The sequence below is a fragment of the Lytechinus variegatus genome, chromosome 2 (assembly GCF_018143015.1).
Source record: "Lytechinus variegatus isolate NC3 chromosome 2, Lvar_3.0, whole genome shotgun sequence".
NCBI lineage: Eukaryota > Metazoa > Echinodermata > Echinoidea > Temnopleuroida > Toxopneustidae > Lytechinus > Lytechinus variegatus.
Window position 1 is genome coordinate 12956946 of NC_054741.1, and position 12846 is coordinate 12969791.

Genomic DNA, 12846 nt, shown 5'->3' on the forward strand with positions numbered 1-12846 from the left:
CACATACAACTCCAACATCCTCAACATTGGCACAAAATCGGGATATTGCGATTTGAACACTTGGGTCAGAATTGTTATCAGAGATGCCAACCATCTTAAAAAAAAAGTATTCCAAGAAGGAAAGAGTATTTTTGGATGAAAAAGCTGTCATACGACACATCTGGTATGAATGTTATAGTAACAAATGGACCATTTTAACAAATTTATCAGCCAATCAGATTGTAGGGTTTCAGTACCTTTTACTGTTATAACAAGTTTTATGACATGGGTGACTGGTCAATGTAAAGGATGGGGCAGGCCAGAACCAAGCATAGAATCTATTGAAAGCAATCTTGCACTCCACGATCAGAAATTTGAAAATAAAAAACGTAAAAACCTACAAAATACGTTTTGCATTAATATATTACACAAATTGCAAACATAGAGTATGGGATTATCATTTGTCCACTGAAAAATACAATATTGTATATTTTGGTGTTCATAAATGGTATATGCTCAACCTCCATATTACACTAATATTGTGAACTGAGCATATTGCTCTAATTTTGTGAAAGTGTGGAGGATATAGAAAAAAGGCAGAGCTAGGAGATACAATCATTAAGAAAATGAAAGTGGAGACGAAAGAGGAATGAAATGTGTTTTAATAATGGTTGGGTTATATCCCTGAACAGGCGCGTAGCCAGGGGGGGGGGCGGTGGGGGCGGTCGCCTTCCCCAAAACGTCCCCAAAAAGAAAAAAAGGGAAAAAAAGAGGAGAAAAGGAAAAGGGAAGGGGGGAAAGGGAAGAAAGGTAGCTTTGTGCTTTTTTTCTTTTTATTCTTTATTTTTTTTCTCAAAAGAGAAACTCCTTCACTCTTCTTGCTCTAAATACATATATGAATTTTGCTTCCGTGCTGCGCGCGGTTAAATGACAATATTGAAGTTCTCCATTGTTCCCCCCCTTTTCTCCTGTTTTTCCACCTCAGCTATGTGCTTCTTGCCAGTTAAAGTTAAAATTGTATACATTAGGGCATGAATTTGAGTAAAGTTAGGCCGAAGTAAATATATGAAGTTATCTTTTTTTCAATTGATCGCGCAACTTCTGGTCTGGTCGGCTCCGAGCGGGTAAAATCTTTATATCAGTTTCTGCCGCCACCTCCATAAAGTCAGCTTCTCCCGCTTTTCAGCTCATTACTATAAACAACCATAATTTGGGGGCAAACAGGTTCCTAATTTAAAGAGGAAGGTATGGAATTCGTGTCGTATTAGATAAAACAGTACAATATTTTTTTTCATCAAATTGTATTAAACTTCATGTCATTTCCCTGTATACATTCATCTCCTGTCCTGTTTTGCGCCCTCAGTTTGAAATTTTGAATGACAATTAAGTTTCTTTATATTCAAAATGAAGTGCTTCAGGATAAGTAAAAAAAAAAATAGTCATCCTTTATTATATAGATAGATAATTTCAATAAATCACAGAAGTTTCAACTTTATGAGCACTATTTTCCTTGTAATGAAGTTCAATAATCTCAAGAAATCAATTGAATTAGAGAAGATTGGGTATTAGAGATATCTACATTTGATGAAACGTCCGCCCTTTGAAATTTCAGAGTTTCATTGCTCTGCGCGGGGAGGAATATCTTCCTCTACCAATCTTCTCCTGTTTTGCGAATTAAAAATATGCACTGATGCTAAATTGTAATCAAATCTGATCTTTCCAAACAAATTTTCAATATATCTTTGAGAATACCCTTTTCTCGGGACCCTTTTTTATGGCAAGAAAAATTGATAAAACACTTTAGCTTCCGCGCTTCGCGCGGAGTTATTATCATTTTAATTTCCTCCATGATTGTATACCTCTTTTGTGCGTTCACAATCACTATTGAAAACAAGGTTCAAGATCGCAATATAGTCGACCGAATTGGAGGTACTAGAGACAAGAGAAACCGCTCCTTTTCATTTTAATTTATGAAACACTAAAAGCTTCGCGCGGGAGGGGGAAACTCCCCCTCCCTGCACCCACCCCCTAGGGAGCGCGCTCTGTAAGTGTTGGCACGCTTCGCGTGCATTTACCGCCCCCTCCAAAATGAAATCCTGGCTACGCGGTTGTCCTTGAAGACACAAATGAAATCACAACATAAGTCAGTTTCCACAAACTTGTTTATTTCACATATACTGATTGCCAATTTACAGCCACATACATATTTTTCACAATCAACACACAGTACTTAATAATTTTCATATGATACATATAAACAAGTCATTTGCATTTTTAATTATTATCTCTGCATAAACTCAACCACACCTTACAATCCATCTGGCAACTATGTGAGGTGTGACATCATAGTTCATCCTCTGAGTCACAGATATTTATTCGACTACATTTCATTGGCAGACCATGACCCGGAGGATACAAAGCATTGGAGGGGCACTGTAATGTTTGTGAACAATGCTGTGCCCCTCCAATGCTTTGTCTACTCCGGGTCACGGTCCGCCACTGTCTACATTGAAAGCACAGGTCAAATTTATAAATATATGATCATAAATTCATAAATATATCAGATTTTCAATACAGGCATTTCCTTTCCATTTTCGCTTCATCAGTCTGAGTTGTTACTAAAAGTATTTTCAAGCAACTTCATTTATGGACACCATTTCAAATACATTATGGAATGACAAGATGCATGATCATGACACACACTTTGTGTAGGTCACACTGGGTTCTATATTCCCTGAAATGAACGACCCTAGAAACAGTCTGCACTGTATGTTTTTCACATACAAATCTTCACTCTCAAATTTTGTGGAGAATTTTTTTCTTTTTCCTCAAATGGGTAATTTAGGCAACCAGGCCCTAATCAGATTAGATAGATATTTAAAAATGCACATTTTCCAAATATATTTTGGTTCTAGAAGATGACAACATCAACAACTGATTTTTCAAACTTGACTAAAACATTTTCAATGCCAACAGCGGTCTCTGCAATCACCCTTTCAGAAGTATTTCCCTCATTTAAAGGTAAATGCTAGTTTTGGTAACGATATCAAAATGAGTTCGTACAGAATCCAATGAAATGACCACTAAGTGTCTGTTTGTATAAATAAAACGCATGTGCCAAAGGATTCTGGAAGAAATCGTGTAATTGCTGAGAAATCAGCAAATAAGCAAGGGATTCGGGTAGGGCGTCGGGCCCGACGCCCTAAGCAATAATTATACATTGTCCCACGTGCGCTTATCTGTGTTGGGGATTTTTGGTGTGAACATTTTTCAGCGTAGATTTCAAGATTTCACAAAGTCCAGTTAATGTAACTGTACCAGATCTAGATCCTCGATGATATACTGGCAATTAAGCCTTGTTTTACAGACTTTCTCATGAAATCAGTGTTAACTGCAACTACTGGAATTTCTCTTTAATGCTTCCATTGCTGTGGACAGGGCAACATCAGCAGGAATTGTGGACTTCCTGTTGCTGTGAAGACAGTAAGAAGTTGATCCATTTCATCCTTGGAAATTTGGGAAACAGGAGAGGGCAACTTGCAAGCGGGAACTCAAAAGCCTCAAAGTAGGAACCTATAATGACTACCCAGAAGAGGTTAGTGGGAGATGTAGGGAGAGATACAAGGAGACCCATTGAAAGGCAAACGAGCCCCTCCCCCTTGAACACTGTGCAGAACCAGTTTGTAGGAAGGTTTGGCCAAAGGAGACAGTTTAATTCTGAAGAACTTACGGAAGCGGATTCTTGACAAGGATTATCGCGATTAAAATTTGAAACTTCAACTGACAGGTTTGAGAAATTATATTACCCAAGAGAGATGAAGGAACATCTCTGTACTGATCAGCGACAAGCTCCCCAGATGATGTGCATGCTCCGGTTATTTAGTTTGATTTGTGTGTGGAGCTGAAATTTTATGTTGATTTTTGTTAATGCTCGCAAGAATCAGGCAAAAAAAAACACTTGGTCAGTCTTCAAGCAAATCACATTGTCTCAACCTTCTACCACTTGGATGTTTAGAAGTGGATTTTGAAAATTAATGTGTGATCCGTTAATTTCTGTGTGAAAGTTTTCACTGGAAGTCAGGCTCTGTATCACCACAACAGAACCCGTACCAGCTCACTACGGTCTGTCAATGGAGAATGATAAATGTCAGCAGTGATAGAATTCTCCAGAACAGGTTATTTCTGCCGACTCCATGTAGCAAAATGCTCAAAGTTCTGGTTATAAGGTGCTTTTAGAGAGAGCGTCTTTGATAACATTCTCTGTCTTCTCCCAGAGAGCTATTGCAAGTTCTTTATTCTGGGCTTCTTCTGAAGGCATGCAGGCACAGCAGTGATTGAAGTACATTCCTCCAACACCTTCTAGCTCCCTGGCCGTAGCACAGAACATAGATGTAGCTGCTCCTTGTTGCTGTAAAACAAGACAGAATAACAGAAAGTTTAATCAATGGGCTACTCATAGCTGCCAAGTAGTACGGATTTTCAGTATTTAGTACTGAAAAATGAGAAGAATACTGATGGTTTCATGCAAAATACTGATTTCTCAAGTTCCATTTTTTTGTGTTGACCTCTTGTATTTCTTTGAAAATACTGATTTCCTCACCAAAATACTGATTTTCAGCTTTAAAAATACTGAAATGTTCTTGTTCAGGTTGGCAGCTCTGTTATGTGACTTCAATAAGCTTTGTACACACTGCTCAGGTGGGTGTTCTTCGTAAGTTACAAGCGACTTTATGAATGACTGTGATCCTTTCTTGTGGTAAATGATTCACACCAGACTTTAACGGGTGTTAATTTAATTCAGAAGAAAGGATCAGTCGTTCGTAAAGTTGCTTGTGACTTATGAACAGCTAAAACACCAGGGGGCTGTTTCATTATGCTGATTGTCAGTTAAGAGCGACTTTAAGAACAACTGGTGAACCGTTCTTATGCACTAAACCATCGCCAATGGTGTATACCATTTACCAAAAGAAAGGATCACCAGTCATTCTTAAAGTCGCTCTTAACTTAAGAACAGCTATGAAACACCCACCATGTATATGCTACAGGAACACTGGCGAAGACCACAAAAGCTATTACATTATTACCAACAACATACTATCAGACAATTTGGAGTTTTTATTGGTATGACGGTGACATAAAATAAACTAATCTGATAAGGGCTCAACACCGAAATCAGACATTTACATGGACCTGATAAAAGTTGCGGTTAATACTCACAACTGATTTGGTGAAAGGCCTGACCATCATAAACAATATCCTATATGGCCACCAGTTTTGGCTGATCCCCGTGTAAATCATATTGCCAGGGTGGACTGCATTGCATATCACATCATGTGGGGACAGCCTTCTATTGAGTTCATTGCTGTGGAGAATGTTGCAGAGTTTGGTACGACCATAGGCGAGGACGGGCCAGAACTTTTCCTTTGGCATGGCTACCTCACTAAGGTCCAACTTGTTGGAATAGAAGTTTATAAACCTGCATTGATGAGAGGGATAAAAGATTTAGGCCTGGAACTAATAGCAAACTTGTGGTATACCACTAAGAACTAAATATGGAATGCATTCAAATTTAAAGTGTTTCTATTGTGGAATATTTTAAGGATAAAATTGAGATTGACAGATCAGTGACTTAGGATGACAAGACAGAAATATTTTGAGTTTTCTATCAAAGGTAGGGCTGAGTCTTGTATGAAATTCCTTTTTGCTGGACTTAATGGCATTTAACCTGTTATAATCTAGTATTCTGATATGTGGGGAACTCATTAAAATAAAAATATTATCAATAAATTATTGATTCTTGTCCTTCCAACAAAAAGTATTGAACAAAGTTGATTTCCAAACTATAAATAAATTTCCACTTCCTCACTTTCCTGTCGAAAAATCATCAGTGTCTATGACGTTTCCTGCAAGGAGGCTGATGTATGCAATCTTTGAAGCTGCAGTGGCTTTGCAATCTCATACAGACAAGTACATTGTGTACATGTCACATTGAAATGCATTAAAATTGTTTGTGCTTGCTGCAGCAAAAAGAGCATTTAACGACCAACACTACCTAGGGAGACATCAAATACAGCAACAAACGCATAAAAAAAGAAATATGACATGCCAATCTCATTTCCAAAGTTAATTTAATAAGCACAGAATTCATAGATAAAAGGGGTCACTATCAACTATTAAATCGATACAAGAATTCAAGAATGCAGTAAAAGGTTGCAAGAAACAAGGCCTTGGAGAGTGTTTCATCAACTTTCCTTGGATTTTGATTGGCTGAGAAGCTCAGTTCCTATGGATAAATTGTCTGACAAGTCCTTTCATGAAACACTCCCCTTGTCTATTGAGTATTTGCTTCACCTGTGAGACTCGGATGAAACTATCACGATCCTAGCAGGTGCAGATTTCTTCAATGTCTCGGTCAGTAGGTTGACCAGGTGAAAATGTCCAACATGGTTGACCTGAAAGGTCATCTCGATCCCATCCTCGGTCAATTCCCATGGTGCACCAAAAATACCTGCATTGCAGACCAGCATATGGAGGGGCCTGATGAAAGATTATTAAAAATGATGAGCAAACAATTTTATTTATCTTTTAGGTAAAAAGCAGAAATAATCAAACATTTATACTTTTGGCTGAATTTTTTTTCGACAGATAAAGGTTGAGGCATTTGATACGTCATACTCCATTATGATTCATGGAAATAATCATAACAATGCATGAACAGTTAACGAAGGAAAATCAGAGAGCTATCAGAAAACAAATATCAATCAGGGATCAATAGTACAGAGTAATTAGTATTCTTGAACATTGAACCCTTGATATAGTACATATCATCTACATGTATCATATAATGGTCAATTTTATGCTGCTATCTTTTTAATTAGCCTTGTGTATAAAATTGCCCAAGAAGGCATAACTTTCCTAACCTTTCCATAAGCATTTATGATTTGCTTAGGGAATTTCCTTTATTGCTATTCCATTTTCTTTATCTATACTACTTTTGCATTCTTATATTTTTTCTTCATACTTTGGCATCTCACATGTACATTTACACTTACAATGCAATTCAACCTAGTTCATGTAATGTTGTTTGAGAAATACAAGTAAAACAGACAGGTGAATGTTTGACAGAAATCAGATAAGTCATAAGAAATTTATGGCTATTTTAACATTGAGATCCCTAAGATTATGTAAATTTCAAAATGGCAAGTGGGTAAGTTGATTATGACAAGTGGTAGAGACAACTTTCCCAGAGGCCATGTAATTAACTATTCCCACATTCCCCACTGTTTTGTCCATGATCAAATTGTGAGAACTGGAAATGGTCACTTGAAGGATTCAAGAGAAAGACATGGCTTTGATTTGACAAAGTGCCTACTAGGTAACATGTGTTAAGATGGAAGAAACACGGTTTGGAATCGAGGTTTGTTTTCTTACCAATCACGCAGCATGTAGTTCTGGGCAAACTGTTCAATGCTCCGAAGTGATGCCAGATCCAGCTGCATCACAATAACTTTGGCCTGGTCTAACCTCTTCTTGATTTTAGACGCGGCATCATTCCCCTTCTTCAGGTTCCGGCATGCAAGGACAACATGAACACCATGCAATGCCATTGACAGAGCAGTTTCAAATCCTGAAAAAGGGGAGATATTTCAATAAAAAAACTGAAAAATTTCAACACTTTGCTGCAGTAATGCCAAGAGTCAAGAGGTGGGGGAGGGGGGTTGGCTTTAATTTGTCATCTGACAAATGACTTCATCACTTGACAACTTGTATTTGGTTTTGATTAGTTGAGAACCCCTATTTCCAACTGTCCCATAATAAAAACTTGGCAGTGCTGACTAGTTTCATGAAACAATTCCCTGAAGTGGGGGGGGGGTGTAGTCACATATCATTATTTTGAATTGCCAGGCCTATACAGTCTGCTACGCTTAACTAAAAAATAATATTTAGATTATATCAGTTTGTATTTATTTGGTTTACCAGCAGTGTGATCTACTTCCCAGATAGTCTTATACCACATGGGCTAGACCCATTTGGTCTACTTCTCGCTCAGTCTAATTGTCATTTAGTCTAATGCACAGACGGTCTAACATCATCTCTGTCTACAAAGTATTTGCACTTTGCCAAATACAGATTTGATTTTATATAATATAAAGTTTATCTATTATAATATAGACTATTGCATGGGCATTAGACCGTGTGGATACTAGGATTAGATGAAATTGGTATAGCCCACTGGAAATGAGACCAAACAATAAATGGGCTACATGGCAATTAGACCAAATGGTTAGTAAATAAATTGGTTGTAGATGAATAAGAATTAGACTAAGTGGGATGAAAGCAAACAGAGAGTAGACAAAATAGGTATAGACCAAGACCAATTTACCTACCTATGCCCGAGTTAGCTCCAGTAATAATAGCATACTGTCCACTGAGATCTCTCCCTTGTAATACATGCAAAGCCGTGCTGAATGCATCAAACCGCTGGGCTAGCTTTGTCGGATCTGGGCTCTCTTCCATGGCGAAGGCAAGGCGGGGATCTGTGTATGTTGTTCTCTTGTTCAAATGGCTAAAGAAAACAAACATACATGTTTTATTATTCTCTAATTGCCCATGAGAAATGAAGACAAATACATTTTAATGGATCTTCCTTCAAGTATCCCACAGCAATTAGCACTGTCCATATGCCACATGTTACTGATATGTACAAGTATTTTCCAACATAGGTCCCTCAGAAAAATGCAATAGTGCAGTATTCTAGCCTATAAGGGCATAGTTTAGACATTAAGATGTAATCTTCATGACAAATAAGTGACATCTACCAAAAGTGGAACATCAATCATCTGCATCATAAACGAAATTATTGTACACATAAAGTGGAAGCAAACTAAGCTCCAAATTCTGCTGTAATGGCAAATATATGAAGAGGATATGAGCTTGCTTTATACTACAAAATTATGGTAATATATCTGCAAAATAGTCATGAAATAGGCATTGAAAAAGGAGAAAAATACAGGCATTCACTGATCCCGTTCACATGTGCCATCAAAATTCAATTTGCAGTCTACGGATAGCAAATGTTTCTGAACAAGATAAAGGAATCAGGAATGCTGTATAGACACAGTCTATAAATATGAACTGATAAGTACTTTTCTTTTAGCTTTAAACTGATTGTTATCAGAAGTTAACCTCTAATTTTTATCAAAAAATCCTTTGACTTACTCAACAAAAAATTGTCTTCCTTTGTCATCAACTGCCTTAGTCCACCCAAATGGAAGTTCTAAATAAAATGAATAGATGAGAGAGAGATAAATTAATACATGAATTATCATTAAAACCAGCCAATGCCCTCATGCCTAACCTGAACATTAGTAATGACAATTTGACGATGAAGGAGAGAAAAAGCAAGAACTCAAGGAAGAGATAGGTAGAGAAATAAAATAACATGATGATAGTATCCAATGTCTATGTGCCATATCATGACATCACATGACCATTATACGAGAGAAAGGGAGATGGAATGAGATGATTGTACTCAGTCGATAGATCCATACAAGACCTTGATATCAATGTTGGGCCACAAGATCATGAGACAATGATTTCTGAAAATGAGACCATTTTGAAAATGATCCTAAAAATAAATGGGTTTAAGTATCATATTAAATTCATTGAGGCAGTACAATTGGGGCTTCCAATCCATTATTTTCTTTAATTGTTCTAGTCTTTAAATAGAATAAATGGGAAAACAAGAGAGTCAAATTTAATAACAAAATAAAATACATTATAATATACAGTAAATCTTTACCTCCAGTGATCCGTTTCCTTTTCCCAGTGCGAGGATGATTCCAACTTGTTGTCTGATCTTGATGGCTTTAAAAACAAAAGGGAATAAAACTTGATAATTTGACCCTCTATACTATCAAAGATTTTCAAAAAGCAAATGTACAATAATTTTACCATATTGACAATTTCCGTTTCGCATTTAAACATGTCGATCTTAACTTTTTATCTTAATTTTGAATTGGAGGAAACAATTCTTGTTCATTTCATATGTCAATATTTTTGTAATAAAGAAAATCAAAATAAAAGTCAATAAAAATGAACAAAAAACTTAGACACGAATGATATCCACTGTTACAATGAACATGATTTTGTGTTTTCTGGAAGCTAGCACTAGCAGTGCGCTGATCTGAGGCCAGCCTGAGCTGAGCTGCTGCACATCTAGACCAAAAGCTTCGGTCTCTGTTATTTTGGTTGTTCAGCTGAACTCCGTTGGATTCACTCACAAAATACAGAGACCGAATTTCTAGCACAATCTGTATACAGGGGACTCAATGGCCATATGTTTATGTACTAAGTTCGGATAAAACAGGGAAGTGAAGGTGCGCGACAGCCAAGGTAAGTCACTGTTTTGGGCCCTTTTAACTTGATTTTTTCCCGTTTTGGGGCAATTAATGCCAAGACAAGAGGAAATATTAATTTGCATTTTGGTCGCATTATAAAGTTTGATTCATTTAAAGACAAATATTGAAGAGCCCCGATGGGGGATTTTGCATTGGAAGTCCCCTATTGGTGGCTGCACGATAGCGAGCCGTCTGTGTACGAGAAGAAATTAAAATTTTTTTAAGAAAAAACTCCTCGAAACAGACGGCTGCCAGCTGTCTACGTTGTCACAAATGTCACACATTCATATCGTTGCACACAAGACATACCATCCAAAATGTACCATTGCACGGTTTTAGGTGATGTCACAATGCGATTTCATTAAATAAGGTGACAATGCGCGCTGGCTAAATGCGCAATGCAAGATCATGTGCGCTTGTGGGCCCAGCTTGTGGGATTTTGCTTTTCACTTTCAATATTTTTGCTCCCTTTTCATAGATTACTGGAGGGAAAAACTCTTGTTTTTCCATATTTTCGCTAGATTCCGAGGCGTTGTATAGTCACGTATTGTATTACCGGACACTGTCCTATTTCCGGACGCGCATATTACTGCGTACGAAATCAATTTCGTACCGTTAGACTTCCCCAGTTCAATTTCACAGATCAATTCAAGGAACAAGATTGCAAAAGCAAGGCGAAAAAATCCTACTTTTACCTTATTTTTCTCTAAACTGACAGAAAATGCTTAAAATATCATTTAATAACATAGTTTTGCATTAAGAATTGATCCCAATTGATCTATTTGCTGATGGAAATACGGTACGGACATGATTTCCGGGCCTGATTTGCCGAATTTCAATCTTGTCCGCTCCATCGATCAAATCGTCGACGGCGGCTAGTTCTCAAGGTACCCGGCGCGGCACCCCGGCCGTGCGCGAGGTTTACCGTGATAGAGAGCCGTCGACGATCGACAGCGCATCGATAGAACTTGATGACTGAGGGTCATGGTATGAATGAGCATTGATACTTGAAAGTGCCATATCGAACGCGCAATTAAAACAAAAAATGAAATTAGTTAGCAAAAAGACATCGATTACAAAGATCTGCTCAGAATTGGTATAAGAAAGCAAACAAAAACTTAGAACTTACTCCTGATATATCATATCATGAAAAAATCACACCAATTCTTTGTTTACATCTCTAAAATCAAGAATATTTTTACCCGTCCGACACGCGTCCGGAATTATGACGTAATTTGTCACGCACGAAAATAATTGTTTTTCGTGGAGGGGAATGCGGCAAGTGCGGTGCAAAGAAAACGATTGGAAAATATCAAATAATTTCATCATATTCATAATTTTCAGAATATTTGGAATAGCATGTGATAATTTTTCTTAATTGTATTTCCTCTAGTTGTCATTATTAAAGCACTGAAATAAAGGTGTCCGGCATTACCGCCATTAGGATACACTGCCATACAACGAATATCGAATATTCTTATTCGTGCAGTGGTGCGAGATTTCGCATTCGGTGAAAAAAAGAAACGCTCTATTCAACTCGGCTAATGCCTAGTTGAATAGAGCATCTTTCTTTCACCTCATGCGAAATCTCGCACCACTGCACGAATAAGAATATTCGCTATTATAGGAATAACGCATTCCGCGGAGTTGTTTAGCGAATATGCAGTGCACGAGAGGTTTCTTCTGAGCATGCGCACTCCACACGAGCCGAAGGCGAGTGTGGAGTGTGCATGCGAAGAAGAAACCTCGAGTGCACTGCATATCGCTGAAAAACGACGGGTAAAATGCGTTATTCCTTTTATAAGATGGCTAAGTAATTTCGATCGCAATTTTAAGCACCTTATATGAGAAAGAAATAATGAAATAGATCTAAATCAAATATCAAAAATTTTGAAATTGCACTTACCGTGGGTTAGACAATTTGGGTGCGCGAAATTTGCACGGGCGTGCAGGGATAGACACTTTTCGCGAATGATCACGTGGTACGCTTTGACCAATCAGCAAGCTGCAAATTACTTAGCCATCTTATAATTGTGTTTTACTGCACATCCTGCATCCACCGTACGTGCCGTACCACTGCACTCGCTGGCCACTTACAGATACAGTACCGTACGGATCGGAGGAGACAAACGGTCCCCACCCAGGCCTTGCCGGTACGGTCTGCCCTGGGCCTGGCCTTGCCCTTGGTCGACGCTGAACTGCTGTGGGCTGGAGGGCCGACATCCGATGTGGGTTATTTATTACAAAAAAGCCCAGAAATCACAACATAGTGAAAATGTAAATAACACTGGAAGACCAGCCTGGAACATACTTAGCATAATATACTCGACCATCCCCTGTACTCCTCTCTTCCCAGCCAGCAGGCAGTTCTTCGTCGCTGTCCGTGTCGATGAGGGTGCTTGGGGCTGCCATTGTATAGCGATCGATTCCGTTCCTATTACATTCGGATCGACAGCTGGCGCCCCGA

At 38.1% G+C, this 12846-nt stretch overlaps 1 protein-coding gene across 1 annotated transcript; it reads right to left on the bottom strand.

The window, feature by feature from the left end:
• Positions 1–3320: 3320 nt before the first annotated feature.
• LOC121407361 (WW domain-containing oxidoreductase-like) lies at positions 3321–12834 on the bottom strand. Its single transcript, XM_041598406.1, has 8 exons — positions 12691–12834; positions 9782–9846; positions 9199–9256; positions 8367–8545; positions 7411–7606; positions 6331–6516; positions 5197–5455; positions 3321–4387 (listed from the first exon to the last, which is right to left on the bottom strand). The coding sequence occupies exons 1-8, from the start codon at positions 12789–12791 to the stop codon at positions 4199–4201; spliced, it is 1233 nt and encodes a 410-aa protein (XP_041454340.1). The 5' UTR covers positions 12792–12834; the 3' UTR covers positions 3321–4198.
• Positions 12835–12846: the final 12 nt, after the last annotated feature.

What these genes read in the sequence shown, in the direction of transcription:
- LOC121407361 (XM_041598406.1), bottom strand. Translation starts at nt 12,791, where the DNA reads ATGGCAGCCCCAAGCACCCTCATCGACACGGACAGCGACGAAGAACTG. An exon ending in GGAAGACAATTTTTTGTTGA is followed by an intron (nt 8,546 to 9,198) that starts GTAAGTCAAAGG and finishes TGTTTTCTTTAG; the next exon opens with CCATTTGAACAAGAGAACAA. An exon ending in AACTACATGCTGCGTGATTG is followed by an intron (nt 6,517 to 7,410) that starts GTAAGAAAACAA and finishes ATCTTTCATCAG; the next exon opens with GCCCCTCCATATGCTGGTCT.